This window comes from Lissotriton vulgaris, chromosome 8 (assembly GCF_964263255.1).
Source record: "Lissotriton vulgaris chromosome 8, aLisVul1.2, whole genome shotgun sequence".
In the NCBI taxonomy this organism is placed as follows: domain Eukaryota; kingdom Metazoa; phylum Chordata; class Amphibia; order Caudata; family Salamandridae; genus Lissotriton; species Lissotriton vulgaris.
In genome coordinates this window covers 826,399,573-826,416,854 of record NC_141696.1, presented here as the reverse complement: position 1 = coordinate 826,416,854, position 17,282 = coordinate 826,399,573, and the positions used below count along the sequence as shown (strand labels likewise).

General features: G+C 42.3%; 1 protein-coding gene across 1 annotated transcript in view; it reads right to left on the bottom strand.

Moving 5' to 3' along the window:
* AFF3 (ALF transcription elongation factor 3) overlaps positions 1–17,282 on the bottom strand; it is a 2,122,574-nt gene that overhangs the window by 1,151,240 nt on the left and 954,052 nt on the right. Inside the window, exon 4 of the mRNA XM_086936175.1 lies at positions 12,254–12,298. Coding sequence (XP_086792301.1) covers positions 12,254–12,298 — 45 coding nt within the window. The remainder of the gene's footprint in view (positions 1–12,253; positions 12,299–17,282) is intronic.

The following is a 17,282-nucleotide window of genomic DNA, read 5'->3' as shown; positions in this document are numbered from 1 at the left end:
GCTTCGGTTGAGTGGCAAGGGCGGAAGCCAGCTTGGTTGGGTGCAAGGTACTCAGATTTCTCCAGGAAAGCGGAGATACTCTCACAGACATGAGATTCCAAAAGTTTGGCACAGTAAGGCAACAAAGAAATAGGCCTATAATTCAGAGGGTCTGATGGATTAGCTCCTATCTTTTTTAAAAGAGGAATGAGTAGGGCTTTTTTGAAGTTACTTGGAACTTTCCCTTGGATGAGTGAACCATTCAACAAGGGGAGTAGGCCCTCAGGGAAGAGGGAGCCTATTTCTTTCAGAATGAAAGGGGGACAGATGTCGTCAGGGGAGCCTGATTTAACTTTAGTGAGAAGCTTGGATAAGATGACATTATCAATTTGAGGGTATGAAGTCAAAATGGCAGGGTTATGGGAAACATCGGAGAACAAAAGAGATAGCTGAGTGGTGGCGATGCTCTGTTTAATGGTGCAAATTTTATCAAAAAAGAAAGAATTAAGTGAATTACAGAGTTCCTGAGTGGGGGTTATCGGAAGGGAGGTTCTATCACTAGTACTGAGATTTTCCACTATGTTGAATAGTTCTCTGGATTTGTTGTTAGCTGTGAGAATTTTTTCAGAAAAATATTCAGTTTTAGACCAGGAAACTCAGCAACCCTATCCAAGAACCCCAGAAACCCTCAATCCCCCCGCCACCCACTTCAGCATCCCCAACCTGCCAAAGCTGCCCCCCCCCACAAAAAACCCAATAGTACGTACAAAAGTGTGTGGGGATCTCCCATATGAGGGGGCGCAGTGGCGCACAACTCCCGTCAGAAAACTAACGAGAGTGCAGACCGTGCAAACCATTGGACAATCCCAACCCTTCCACCCCAGCTCCATAGCAATCAGATTTACAGTAAATAAGATACACTCGGCATTCAGCAACATATGTACCCACTCTTCCAATTGCACCTCAACATAGCTCCCACTATACCTAGAACATGTCCCAGACAGTCATTATGGTACAATAGCACATCTCCCAGTGCCTGCAAAACCCATGCAGGCCAAAATAACGCTTGAAGCACATGAGACCTATACAAGAATCCTCGCTATTGCTATCTGTCTAACGTGCGAACCATATTATACAGTATATATCAACCTCCACATGTGGTCCGTTCCATAGGCTAGTGGCCGTTCCGCCAAAGGCAAGGGTATCATAACTAGCGCTGCATGGAGCAACTGGTAACTGAGCAGTAACCTACTCTACAGTGTAGAAACAACAGCAACAGTACAACAGCAATGAGTCAATCCCCTAGGCCACCTCGTCCAGCAGGTCCTCCTCACCATCTTGCTGCACATTCGAGTCCCTTTTACGTTTTTTCTGTTGTTTTGCATAATCCATGGCCGCCTTAGGGGAGACGAAAATGTTGTTGTCTGATGGGGGTCCTATCCGAAGGCGCGCTGGATACAGCATGGCGTACGGGATGTTTTCGGCATGTAGTACCTTTTTGACTGTGGCAAATTCTTTGCGCGCCGTTTGCACCGCCATGGTGAAATCGGGATAAAATTCCAGTTTGTTGCCCTGGTACTCAATAGTGCCCTTTTCCCTTGCAAGTCGTAGTATGACATCCCGATCCCTGTAATTAAGAATACGAGCAATAATAGGACGCGGCTGCGCCCCAGGTACTGGTCGCTTCGCCAGAGAACGGTGAGCGCGCTCCACTATGAAGACTCGAGACAGTTGTTCAGAGCCAAAAATGTCTACCAGCATGTGCTCCATGAAGTCTTCCATCCGACCAACATTCGTGGATTCTGGCAGTCCCGTAACGCGTATATTATTGCGTCTTGACCTCCCTTCCAACTCCTCATTCTTCGCCTGAATGACCGCCAAATCCCTCTCCATATTGAACATTTTGGCCGTCACCGTAGCAAGCCCATCCTCCGTGGCGGACACTCTCTGCTCCATCTCTCCCATACGTTCATTTTGGCGGTCAAATTGCGTCGCCATGTGATCGAGTCTGTGATTGACCGCTTCCATGGTGCCTTCTATGGATTGCAGCGTTTTTTGCATTGCCACCAACGTGGCCTTCAGGTTCGGGGTGCCCCCGACCGCCCCCATAGTCTCTGTTTCTTGGGGCGCCTGCGAGGAGGATAGCGCCGTCTTTTTGGTTTCAAATGGGATTTTTGGTTGGTTTCTTTCTGGCCTGCCCATGGCGCCCACCTGATTCATGGCCCAGCCTAGTTACAGTAGTTCGTGAGGTAGGTGCGGTCAGAGCTCCCCCAGTTTGTGGGCACCAGTAGGGTTCAGGGTGTGGTGGAATAGTAATGCACCAGGCCGCCCCCCATCGCCTCCGCAGCTACCCTTAAGCAAGGAGCAGAATCACCATCACTGTAGGCCGGGGCACTGTTCCAGAATGTTCCCGTGCTCCACTGCTGATTGCACCACAGGTAGAAGCCTCCCGGGGTCTTGTGGGCGTCAGTGCACCCCCAGCCTCACCACGCCGCTGTCCTCCGGGCCCCCCCGCACCCCGCCGGCCGCAGCTCGCGCGGCGCGGCCTAGTGCGGCCCAGCGCCGCCTCCGCAGCCTCGGGCTCGCCTAGCTCCCCGCCCCACTCACCACCGCCAGCCGGGCCGGGCTTCGGGCCGCTCAGTCCGCGAGCACTCTCCAATCTACACTGCGTGTCGTCGCGGCCTTCAATGCGGGCTTCACCCTTCCGGATCGCTTGTGCAGGCAGGGGGAGAGGCCGTCCGATCCCAAAGCATCCGCCAGGCACAGGTCTCAGGGACCGTCCCCTCCGGTCGCGGTTTCAGCGCGGTGCAGCGCTTCCCAGAAAGCGGCTCTCATAGTCACTCCGACAGGGGAAAATCACCCCATCCGTTGCCCAAGTGGCGTTAGATGTCGTTCGCCACGGAGCTGGGGGTCAGGAAAGGCATAATATGAAGGCTAGTTTAGCAAATATTAGACGGTCCCGGCAGAGCCTTTCATGCGTGCGGCCATCTTGCTCGGTGCCCTCTAGCGCCCCCCTGGAAAAAACATTTCATCAGTTAATTCAACAAACATGCCCCAAATAAAACAGAATGACAAATGATAAGTCAGGGAAGAGGCTGAACACAGGAGGAAGTGTCGACGTTTCGACCCAACTAAATGCAGGCGTAGTTTGAGCCTTGCTAGAGGGTCTTCATCAGGACAGAGGGACGTGGCGGTTGGGGCATTGAATCTGTATGGGAAATTCATAAATTACTGCTATTGAGGGTCACAATGGATCCCAAATAATCCTAAAATAATAAAAGGCCGGGGAGGAAAAAACTGTCATATTTTGAAATCATGAGAGGAATACATTAGAAGAAAAGTCATGATCGGTAGTTGTCACAATTCTACATGATAGGTAAACAACACATTTCATATGAGGTAAGCCATAGTAGGAAACCTCACCACCAAACATTGTCATTGTTGCAAGATACGATGTATCTTAGCCTAGTCAGAGAAACCAACCAATGGCAAGGTCGGAAAATTGTGCAAATAATAATGGGACTAAGACTACAGAACAATGGTAGTGTCTAGGGGGACAAACAGTCCCTAATTGGCTGATTTGTTATATGATCAGATGTGGAAAAGAGGATCCCGCCCATAGATCGAGGACCTGAAATGGGCTGGTATTAGAAATTCACTACCAGCTAATTGGGCATAAAGAGTACATAGAATCGGCACAGCAAATGTCCTTTAGCCTACCTTTGATTATTAAAGCACTAGAGCTCGTGGGTTTCGATGGCAAAGGCTCTCTGCAATATTGTAGTGTGGCTGCGTCTGGAATATTATACTGTGGCTTCGTCTAGAATTTCAAAGATAACAACTATATAATATCATATAGAAATATTTGTGCATAGAAAATTCTAATCCAGGGAATTACGCATACCTGATAAGTGTATATTGTTGTATTATAGACAACGTGTGTTGAATGGAAGGTCATGAGCCGTATGGAAACACCGAAATGCCGTGTCTGAGTAATAGAAATAGACATTAATTAATGTGTTCAAAAAAGTTTCTTCACAATATACGGCACAATGGAATCATTAAAGGCGTACCTTGGAGCGATGGTGTATACGCTGTTATGGTGGGAGCATCATGCGTATCATTAAAATCTCTGGAGAGAAGGGATATGCCCATTAGTTCCTAGGAACACATTATAGAAGTGCTTTATATATTAAAAACATAGTTCTCGTTAGAGGCGACCGAGTTGGCATACCTGTAATCGTGAGAATTATGGCCTTGAACGGGAGTTCCGATTTAATAGCAATTGGCGGCGGAGGTAAAACGCCGTTGTGATAGGAGGCAAAGTATTGTTCAAAAATCGTGGTTTAGTCGTCGCGTCCAGCAACAGGGTCTGTTGAGTAATAGAGCAATACTTAAATCACTCGGTTTTCCACGGTACAATAAAGGCCTTTGACAATTTCAGGGATATCACACAACATACCTGTACGGGACGTGGTCAGGGACTAACAGTCGGAGTCACGGAAGCAGCAGTCATCGGTAGACGCCGTCAAAGACAAACGATATATAAAGTTCCGGGAAACGTCCCGGTCACGTGACCCACGCTGGTCACTGTGATAGAAAGCGGACTTTTAAAGAGATTTGGGTGCACTGACGTGTCACAGAGTTTGCACTGCTGAATAGTACCCGGCGGTGAGGGTTAACTATATTACTTCGCAAAGTTCCAGGAGAGCCCATAAGATTGCCGAATAGATGAAAGATAATTATGCATCTAAATAGATGTAGAATATACAGTAAACTTTGTAAGTGGTCAAAATTATTATTATGATTTGTAATGGGATAACCGACAAGGGTTCATATGGCTGGAGATGTTAAATGCACAATATCATTTGGCAGATAATTCAAATCAACTGCGAGTACAATGTAGTAACAGACATAAACTGGCATGATTAAAGTTCCGACTCAATGTAGTTTGAAAAAGAGGGGGGGGGGCGGACTGCTATTGAGCCAACAAGTTCATTAATACATTATAATGTACAAAGTCAAGACATGGCCACAAAATCTCAGCATTACTATTGGTCACATCATTAGTAGATCTTATTTTGAAACAGGCAGAAATAGAACAAGTACGACGTACCTATCAGGCACGATGGTAAAGGCCGTATAACATTATTCCAAAAATATATTCAAAAACAGTATAGGTTATTTGATAATATAATGGTAGTGATTAGATTCATAGATTCGCCATTTGGGCAAAAGTGCTTTCTGTTTCATTGAGTCCTGACCTCAAAGAGTCAAAAAGAAACATCCATTTAGCTTCACGGATGTTAAGGATATTAAAAAGACTGCCACCTCTAGGGCCTAGTGTAACTTTCTCCAGAATAACCCACCTAAGGCTATCTGGTGAGTGTTGTTTGACTTTGAAATGATCTATTAGAGGGGCTCCCACTAACTCACATCTAATTCTGCTTGTGTGTTGCAAGATCCTCAATTTTGCCTTCTGCTGGGTTTGACCTATATAAATTAGATCACATTCACAAATGATGGCATAGATCACATTTTGGGTGTTACAGTTCGTTAGTGATTTTAAAGGGATCTTGTGATCTTTGTACTCAAAAACCTTTGTCTGGATTGAACTATCACAGGCTTTACACTTGGTGCACCTATGATGACCCGTGACAGGTGGCAGATTCCAGAGTGATAGAACAGTTGTGGGTTCTGCAGGAGGGAGGAATGATCGGACAACATGGTCTCTGATGTTCTTGCCCCTTTTGAAAGCATGCAGAGGTAGTGTGGGGTATCCAATATCGTCTGATATCAACAGCCAATGTTTATTAATGATTTTCTTTATCCTGTTACTCTCCGTTGTAAAAGAGGTCACACATACCATCCGATTATTCTGTTGGTCAGTGCTCGATTTGGGTTGTAATAGGCACTCTCTCGGGTTGTACCAAGCTCGTTTTTTGGCCCTATTCACCAAACGTCGGGGATATCTTCTCTGTATCAGTCTATTCATTAGGTCATCTGCCTGTTCCATGTAATGTATTTTGTCCGAGCAGTTCCTGCGAATTCGTAGGAACTGCCCGATGGGCAAGTTGTCTTGAAGGGATCTGGGATGGTGACTTCCATACTGAAGGAGCGAGTTGCGCTCAGTTGGTTTACGAAAAAGAGTCGTCTTCAGGAATCCATCATCATTATAGATCGTAAGATCCAGGAAGTCCACGCGGGTTGAATCAGATTTGATTGTAAATTTGATATCTGCCGACTGTTGATCCAGCCAAGCTTGAAAGGCAGATAATTCAATGTCAGTTCCATTCCAGATGAATAGAATCTCATCTATATACCAGACCCACAATCCAAGATGGTCTTTGAATGGGTTCCGGTCATTGAGGATGATGTCTTCTTTGAAGGCCGCCATAAAGAGAATTGCCAGATCTGGGGCAAAAGTGGCCCCATAGCCACACCCTTCGTTTGCAGATAGATGTGGCCTTGGAACCTACATTTTTTTTTTATCATGGCCAGCCTTAGGAGTCCTAATATGAAATCCGTCGGTACAGGCATTGGAGCCGTCCTCAGATTGAGATAGCGTGTCATAATGGTTATGGCCTCCTCTTGCGGGATATTTGTGTATAAGGAAGTAATATCACAAGTGACCAGCACCTGTTTCTCTGCATCATAGGGCAGACCATCCACAATACTTATGGTGTGCATTGTATCGCAGAGATAGGTAGGGGTCGCCTCGGCCAGGGGTTTGAGAAAGAAATCAATATACCGACCCAGTGGTTCAAGCATAGACCCACAACCCGATACAATGGGTCTACCAGGTGGCACGCTCAAATCCTCGTGAATCTTTGGGAGGGTATATATTGTCGGTAGTCTTGGGGTCTGTTGATTTAGATAATTAAATTCTAGTTCACTGAGGAATCCTTCATCCAGCCCCATTCTGGTCAGAGTTAGAATTTCAGATGCAAGCTCCAGAGAGGGGTCAGTATTAAGTTTTTTATAGCTGATGCCATCATTCAGCTGTTTGTAGATCTCTTTTTTATAGTTCTTGGTGTCCTGGACCACAATGGCACTGCCTTTATTTTGCCCAAATGCCGAATCTATGAATCTAATCAGTACCATTATATTATCAAATAACCTGTACTGTTTTTGAATATATTTTTGGAATAATGTTATACGGCCTTTACCATCGTGCCTGATAAGTACGCCGTACTTGTTCTATTTCTGCCTGTTTCGAAATAAGATCTACTAATGATGTGACCAATAGTAATGCTGAGATTTTGTGGCCATGTCTTGACGTTGTACATTATAATGTATTAATGAACTTGTTAGCTCAATAGCAGCCCGCCCCCCCCTCTTTTTCAAACTACATTGAGTCAGAACTTTAATCATGCCAGTTTCTGTCTGTTACTACATTGTACTCGCAGTTGATTTGAATTATCTGCCAAATGATATTGTGCATTTAACATCTCCAGCCATATGAACCCTTGTCGGTTATCCCATTACAAATCATAATAATAATTTTGACCACTTACAAAGTTTGCCGTATATTCTACATCTATTTAGATGCATAATTATCTTTCATCTATTTGGCAATCTTATGGGCTCTCCTGGAACTTTGCGAAGTAATATAGTTAACCCTCACCGCCGGGTACTATTCAGCAGTGCAAACTCTGTGACACGTCAGTGCACCCAAATCTCTTTAGAAGTCCGCTTTCTATCACAGTGACCAGCGTGGGTCACGTGACCGGGACGTTTCCCGGAATTTGATATATCGTTTGTCTTTGACGGCGTCTACCGATGACTGCTGCTTCCGTGACTCCGACTGTTAGTCCCTGACCACGTCCCGTACAGGTATGTTGTGTGATATCCCTGAAATTGTCAAAGGCCTTTATTTTACCGTGGGAAACCGAGTGATTTAAGTATTGCTCTATTACTCAACAGACCCTGTTGCTGGACGCGACGACTAAACCACGATTTTTGAACAATTCTTTGCCTCCTATCACAACAGCGTTTTACCTCGCCGCCAATTGCTATTATATCGGAACCCCCTTTCAAGGCCATACTTCTCACGATTACAGGTATGCCAACTCGGTCGCCTCTAACGAGAACTATGTTTTTAATATATAAAGCACTTCTATAACGTGTCCCTAGCAACTAATGGGCATATCCCTTCTCTCCAGAGATTTTAATAATACGCATGACGCTCCCACCGTAACAGCGTATACACCATCGCTCCAAGGTACGCCTTTAATGATTCCATTGTGCCGTATGTTGTGAAGAAACTTTTTTGAACACATTACTTAATGTCTATTTCTATTACTCAGACACGGCATTTCGGTGTTTCCATACGGCTCATGACCTTCCATTCAACACACGTTGTCTATAATACAACAATATACACTTATCAGGTATGCGTAATTCCCTGGATTAAAATTGTTTATGCACAAATATTTCTATATGATATTATATAGTCGTTATCTTTGAAATTCCAGACGAAGCCACAGTATATTATTCCAGACGCAGCCACACTACACTATTGCAGAGAGCCTTTGCCATCGAAACCCACGAGCTCTAGTGCTTTACTAATCAAAGGTAGGCTAAAGAACATTTGCTGTGCCGATTCTATGTACTCTTTATGCCCAATTAGCTGGTAGTGAATTTCTAATACCAGCCCATTTCAGTTCCTCGATCTATGGGCAGGATCCTCTTTTCCACACCTGATCATCTAACAAATCAGCCAATTAGGGACTGTTTGTCCCCCTAGACACTACCATTGTTCTGTAGTCTTAGTCCCATTATTATTCGCACAATTTTACGACCTTGCCATTGGTTGGTTTCTCTGACTATGCTAAGATACATCGTGTCTTGCAACAATGACAATGTTTGGTGGTGAGGTTTCCTACTATGGCTTACCTCATATGAGATGTGCTGTTTACCTATCATGTAGAATCGTAATAACTACCGATCATGACTTTTCTTCTAATGTATTCCTCTCATGATTTCAAAATATGACCGTTTTTTCCTCCCCGGCCTTTTATTATTTTAGGATTATTTGGGATACATTGTGACCCTCAATAACGGTAATTTATGAATTTCCCATACAGATTCAATGCCCCAACCTCCACTTCCCTCTGTCCTGATGAAGACCCTCTAGCAAGGTTCAAACTACGCCTGCATTTACTTGGGTCGAAACGTCGACACTTCCTCCTGTGTTCAGCCTCTTCCCTGACTTATCATTTGTGATTCTGTTTTATTTGGTGCATGTTTGTTGAATTAACTGATGAAATGTTTTTTCCATTGTGTTAACCTATTATTATTTCTGGTGTATTCAGGTCTAATTGACCAGTGTTATAATTCCTATACCTTCACTATCCCATCACTACCCTTCCCTGTCCTACCCCGTAGGGGCATTATATGTGATTTACTATGTATCTATTTTATGAATAATTTTTACAAGACACGTTGTGATTAAAAACGATGGTGTTAAAATTTTGCTTGTATTTATTTCGAGTTACTTTCGATTATTTGTTCTACTATCTGGATCGGATATTTGTTGCAAACAGATATTAGAAAAAGTTTAATACAAGTCAGGTTTAAAAAAAGTTCAATACAAGTCAAGATTAAAAAAAAATCTGCAGCAGCTCTGAATGTGTAGAAAGATGTAGAAAGATTTTAACTTTTCCTTAACTACCTACGGAAGTCAAAAATAAACATGTTCTCTCTGCTTTCCATTGTAAGCTAGAAAAATAGAGCAGAATAAATAAAAGCAACATTTCATTTTCATTGCTTTAAACAGCTGCTTCATGACCTGACCTGCGTCACCTCAGCTGCAGGCAGCAGGCCTTGTGATGTCAGAACTCGACTGTAATAGCTTATACTAGTGGAGTTTTGATGGCGAGTTTGAGTTCAAAGCTTTATTTCCACATTATCAATATTGACCATAAAATCACATAATAAAACAATACAAAATCGATTTTTTTAAAAAGCTCATGAATAAAATAAACATTCATATTCCATTGTATATTATAAGACTATTTTGATAACCATGTAAAAAGTCTTCAGGCACTTGCAATACCCTCCTTCTCAAAAATTCTCCTTCCGTAAATTGCTGTACAAATAACCGAAACCACGTTAAAGGTGATCATTGGGGATTCCAAGCTAAACAGAAAACTCATAGCAGCTTTGAGGTCTCTAATTTTATGTGCAATAAAAATTGGTTTTAAAGATTGTTTTCCAAATCTTGCACACAGCTGACAAAAGAGCATGGGGTACATTGCTTACCCATAGTCTAGTCAAGAGGTAACAATGCTGATAATTCAGCACCCAGGTAAGATAGGTTGACAGCCTAGAGGTAAGATATGGGCCATACATGTTACAACTGTATGTTTCTTCTCATCACACACTGCTCTTTACCTGCAAACAGATGTTTGAAACATCTTGTTTCAAATACCTTGCTCTAACATCAAACAAAACAGCCTTTATTGCTGCCTTCTCAAATGTTAACATCTAAGCTGGATCTACAAGTCCTGGAAGACCTAATACTGTTTTAGGTGTTTTGTCAATAAAGGACAAACAAGGAATTTTTAGGGCACGGTCCGGGGTAAGACAATTCTGTATGATTGTCTCTGTTCAATTTCCGGTGTGGCCCATGTTACATTTTTTACATTTACATGTTGAGTGCCACAAGAATTTGGGAATAACTGTCAGAGAGTTCTGATGTCTTTTCTTTATAATATGCAACTGGGTGCATCAGACATCACCAATTATGAAGAAACTAGAGACAGGTGAATATATAGGGATAACAGAATCCCATGTATTATATTATACTTGAAAACGGGAACTTCCATAGTGATACATTTCCTATAAATTCTAAAGTGGTAACCAGTCAAGCACTATGGGTGCTCTGCACAATCAGGGAAAGTAATACAAGCAGGTCTCAGAAGGTGCTCAAATGGGACAAGAGGTTGGTTACCACAACACCGCTATTATCCACACATGTAGAAAACAATAGATACAATAAGTTCCCCCAAGCACTCAATATCAGTAAAGAAATGTCCATATAGATCCTTCTTCGTGAGATGTAAGGGTTCAGTTGGAACAGTCAGGTACGTTTTGTCTTCCAAAATTGTTTAATTTCAATGTTCCAATTTAAAATCCAAAGTAAACAGCTCCAATTCAAAAAATTAACAGCCAACACGTGTTTCGTCTTGCTTAAATCTAGCATTTGACTTCTTCAGGGCTCTTGTACTGTCTGGTCATCTGTTCAATGTTCCTTCACATTGTACACTCAACCCAAATCAAATTAAATTCCTCATATGCAAAAATAAATCCCTGAATACCCTGTCACATTCAAGACTAAATCAACCAAGTATCTTCAGTCACATATGTTCTCGATTGTGCGTCTCCTCCTGTAATGACCGTTGCGTAGCGCTCTCAAGTTATCAGCGTATCACTCCACTTCCAAAAAATATAACGAATAGATTCACGAGTACATGATCCCATGTCCTTACCACAGTCCGTGCATACTGACGCCGGCGTCAGTATGCACTGGCTGTGCTAAGGACGAATACATTTTTCATTCTATATTTTACTTAAAAAAGCTGAATAAGAGAAGCCCTCTGAATAGGAGTATCCTTGGCAGCAGACAACACCACTAACCACCTGCTTGTGTACTTAAAAGATCAATTCTATGTTTCGAGACATTGCTCTACTTTGCATAAAGAAAGACACGTGAGATGCTGACCAGTGATGATTGGAGCAGAAAATGCCATGTGGCATGACATTTTCTACACAAACAAGTATCCTATGAAGAAAAATCACAGAACATTGTGAAATGTTGCAAATCTCACCTGTTTGAATTCTCAAATTTTGCGCATTTCACCAACAAATTAAAACATTAATCTTGGCCAACTTTCCACTTGGCAATCATTCCTGATTAACACGAACCAAATGCGACCTCATCCACAGGAATCAGAACTAAAACTCAGTGGCCCTTTCGGAGGGACATTGTTAAAGTATGGATTATGTATTTGGCAGGCCTCCAAAACTGCTTCCAATATCTGGTGGAAACCATGGCACGTTATCCAGTTGCCATTTATTTTATTCCACAAATAATCTTGAATGAAGACTGCGAGCTGGAGACAGAATAATTGTAATTACATTGCTGCGTTAAGACTTTGAAAGAAAATATTGTTTTTGTATGTCAACAACATTTTTCTTCTAGTTTCTCCACAGACATCTGCTACTCATTGCATTATCTAGACTGTAGATTATTTAGAAATTCTCCTACCCGCAAGATTTCTTCAACACAGCTGCTGTCTCCTGGCCCAGGCTCCTGAAAATGAAAGAAAAACCGGTTAGCAGATTGTTCACATTTATGGTGGCAGCTTGCCAACGAGCCACCCGTTATAGAGTCAGGTGGCCTGGGACTACTTTCTAACACTAAGTTGTAGGATAAACAAAGACGCCCGGCCGCAAAGGCGGGTGGTCCGGCCTTGCTCCTGCAAAGAGAAAATTCAGATGTATTTTGTGACAGACGTGGATTTAAAAACGGAGAGTTCGTCCATATTTTTTCGAACGGTTGTCTCTGTGGGATATCGTGCAGTCCACCCCTCAAACACACCTGCAGAGGAATGGATTTGCTTGATTCATGCTTGGTACAATAAAGTGCTTGTATTTGAAACATTTTAGGGTACTTTTGGTCCCCAGTCCAGACCTGCAAACAAGTATTATATGACGCAGGACAGATTTCTGGTTTTGCAAATATTGTCCCATGGTCTACCACCATTATCTTTATTCCTCCATGTTAAATCTTTACCGCAAGTTGACAGCAGCTTTAGCTGAACGGAGAAAGACTGATTTCTGGCCACAAACTCTACAAATTTGTTGTCAGTCACAAACCTAATAAATCGCCTAAGTGGCTCGTGCATCCTTTTTTTGCCTCCTCACTTTACCCTATGGCCACTTCAGTATTGGCCTGTCAGATCTCTAAGACCACCTTTACCTTCCTCCTTCTGGCCATCGCCGCCATCAGGACTCTTGCTACTTTTCAAGGCTTTGCCATCATGTTACAGACATATTCGCAGAGGACATTATATGACATTGTTCATTTTTGCTGGATGATCCAACAGGACCAATGGGTTCTTGCATCTGTACATTATTGTACCCCACACTCCCTCTATTATGCTCCCTCCCAAAAAAAACCTGTGAGGCCATTGCAGGGTGGTTAGTGAACCTTTACAAAATCCTCAAGTAAAATAAAAATGAAATAAACATAATCCCATACCTTTTTATGAATTACTTCCACTAGAAGCTTGGAAATAGCAATCAAGAAGGGAGCTAGAAAGATATTCACAGAGTCTGTTCCGTAACCAGCCGCGGCCGTGAAGGAAAGAGCGGTGGGGCCGGTTTAAGGGGGACTCAACAGATGACCACGAGGGGAAATTAAATAAATAATTAATTTCTCCCTCATCGTCATATGTCGAAATTCCCCCCCACCTGGCCCCAACCACCCCAAAGCTCTTACCTGCGCAGGTCACGGCTGACCATAATACCTACTCACCTTACAGTATATGTAATCCAAACACAAGTCTGAGATATGACAGGGGTCAGAGAATTCATGTGTAGGGATGAAGATGTTTGGTAAACCAAAAGACAAAGGGACCATTGCAGTTGTAGATCTGCACTCATAAACGTACTATTACAAAAAGGTGGCGATGTACCATTTTTTTTTAGAATTCACAAATATTCCCAGTAATACCCCTAAAAAGATTTGTAAGGCTCATGTTTGCATTGGTACCATTCGGAATGCATTTGACATGCTCCCAGGGATCCCTTTTTCCCAGTGTGTATTTCTATATACCTGTGACTTTAGCTCTGGAGAAATGGTCCCCGATATGTAAAGGTCCATTTTAAAAAAAAGCCTGTGCCACCCACTTTCCACCCGTAGCACGTAAGCTACTGAACATTTTCCCACAGTCATGGTGGAGAAATCCACCACTATAAATCCACTTGCATTGGGCAGAATCCCTTTTATGAATTCCCGGAAGGCATTTTCGACTGTGTGTATCTTTATAGTCAGAAATGCCTTTGTGTGTAACACCGTACTATTTCTTAGCCTTGGGGTGTTTTTATTTCTATAAAATATACACAGGTAACAATAATCTCTAACTGTGGCTTCTGAATATTTATTTAAATTATGTATTTGTCTCCATGCATGCACATTGCCTATACATGTCTCAAACTTTCTCGGAATCATTGAAACTAAAAAGTGAGTGATCCGCTGGAAAAAAAGAAAAACTCAATTGCTTCCTTCTTGATGTTGTAGTGAAATTTCTCAAAGAATAACATCAATTATTACGTGTAAAGAAAAGGAGTCAAGTTATTTTTTTAAATAAACTCTACTCTTCAGCAAAAACTTCAATTGCCAGATGGAATTATGTTATGAATGGATCATTTTTCAACAAGTCCTGGAACAGATCAGAGACTACACGTGTGACTCTACATCAAAGAAAAGATCATTGGCATTTTGAAAAAGAAATACCAGGGGCAAAATTGTTTTTTCTCCTCAATAACCCACTGGGGCAAGGGAGTGGAATGCCAGAGTGACAGAGGTTTATTGCTTCTCTAAAATATTTATGGAACATGTGTCGCTCTTAATATAGGTGTGTCCTAGAGACTCCTTCACGCTGTCTCAATGGCTTCATGTAATCAAACAAAATCATAAAAATATATGCATGCATAATTACATAAAGTCTTTTGGTGAGCCCTCTTTACCCACTGGCCTGTTCAACAGTCATTTAAATGTTGTTTTCACCCAACACAGCAGGCAGTATTGGACCGTCGGTCAGAATACTTCAGCATATTGGTTCTCTTGTCCTGGGCTTGACAGCGTTTTCCTGATCACGTGTGCACATCGGCATAACAAAGTAGTACACTTCTCTGCTAGGACTCTTGGGCCAATTCTTTACCTCTGAATGATTTTTTTCCTTCCATTATTTGTCCTTTTTATATTTTGTTAGACATCTCGTCCATTTAAGCAACGTTGTTAGGTCCCAGTAGTTCAAAAGGAATAGCTCCTTTTCTCTGTAACAGTAAGAAGCGTGTTTTCCTGTGGTGTGCAGCAAAACTGAAAAGGGGTTCTATACCTGGAATGAAATGAAATTTAGATTTATAACCCGTACTAATACCCGTATGTATCTAGGCGCAGGCGGCTCTTCGCGATCTATAAGCCTGCGCAGGGAGTTCGGAAAGTGACCTACCTGTCCGAAGCACGCCTGCTTTGCTAAGAATCACCCTCACTGCTCTATTTCAATTACACAGATTATTTATTTTTTAATTTAAACTTTGCATTACAAGCATATGGGCATCATATTAGGCAGCAGCTTGCTATCTTTACTTCTTCTATTCATATTTGTGGCATATGTTTGCAATACATTTTAAAAACATTAAAATCACACCAGTTTGCTAAGGCCATTTATTTTGACTTTGCCAATGCATGTTCTTGAACAGCACCCGAGAATATGCAGTCTGATATGAAACCACTGAAGCCCATTGAACAGAGGTCAGTTTACAGCGATCCACAGGGCGATAGAGGTCGATGATAATGGTTGGTGTTGTCATTGTGTTGTGCTTCCAGCATAATGAGCTAGCCAAGGGCACCAAGAATGCTATAACCATATTTCAGGTTCATGGTACTTTTTGGCGGGCTCGCAAATATGAATGACTCTCTTACTCAGAATGCTAAAATCTTATATAGAAGAGGTATTTAGAAAGATTTATTATTGCCAAGCAATCTTACCCTATAAAATCTTCTCTTTCTTCCTTGTTGGCTTTGAAGGAAGTTAAGGAAAAGGAGGAGCCAGGCTATATCAACATTTCCAATCTAAGATGGATGCTCTTCGGACTCTAGTGATGACATCCCAATCCAAAATGGCTCCTGTACTTCTTCTGATGTTTTCTCTTTTTCTAGCATGTAAGACTACTGAGTTCATTGAAGAGGGTGCCACAACGCTGCCAGTGGTATTTTCCTTTGAGTTCTTCACCCCTTGCTCTAGATTTGGTCCTGTTGATTTTCTTTTTTATTTTTTGTAGGATTATTTTCCCTGCAGTTAGGAATTTTCTTCAAGTCTTATGGATTCCAGATCTTTACCTACCTAGTTCTCAACACGTTAGTGTCCTGATTATTTCTAGCCTCACCCCCTGGAGTGGTTCTCCTTTCATCTGCGTCATCTGTCTCTGAAAGTTTTTCCCTTTGGGGTCTTAAGGGCATTTGCTTTCCAGTCCAGCCTTCACATTCTAACTTGGGTAAGGCTATGTTCAGAGGAGAGCAGTAGCCCTTGTTATCTTTTATAGAGTCTACCTACAGTATCCAATTTGTTGGGTGAAGTCAGATTATGTTGGTACAATCAATGACACGTGCTGCCACCTTGGCATCACCCCGATATCAAAGGGGATGACAAAGGGGATGATGGACGGAAAGTTTGAGCAAATCAAACATTCACCCCTAGTCACAGATCTGGGTTTAATCCATCGTTATTTTGCTCACCAAGCCACCCCAGTTCAGACATGGCCATATGCAAATCAGTCTTACTCTGTGCCTCATGGGAACAGTCCAGCCCGAACTGCCAAGCCATGTTTTCCCTGGACCGGAAACAAGCATCCTGGGACCGGTTTCAGGTTCATAACCCTCATCAGCCAGGCTATCTTGAATCCAGTGGCAAAGTGAGCAAGGGACCCACGTATGGGCATACCCTGCCAACTTAGGGCGAACAAAACGATACCAAAGGGCATCACCAGCAATAAGAGTGTCAAGCATTCCCTGGCTCTAGCATGATCCTGTGATTAAATCACTGTGGAGGAAGAGGGTGAATCACGTCTACTTTGAAGCATGCGTTTGACTGCAATTTTCAACTCAATTAATCTTCCATTACTAGTGTGTGTGAATATGATGATTTTTGAGTACATTTCAATCTTTATTAAATGAGTAACTTTATAGGAATCAAAGGACTGAATCATGTATCAACCTTAAATGTACGTATTGTGATTATATAACATATTCGTTTTTGAGTCTCATTATCCTGCTCACCAATTCAAAATTAAATGCACAATCAAGGACTAGCTGAATTTATACTAGAGGGATCAGCTGGCAATGATATAATATGGTTTACTTGCCACAAAGAGGAATTCAAATGTGTGGCAGGAAGATTGAATGCTTTAAAACCTATAATGCAATTTATTTATTTATAGAGTTTGTAAAGAGTGAACAAGACCCAAAGTGGTTTCAATGCTCTCTACGTAAGCAGATCAGGTGTAGCAAT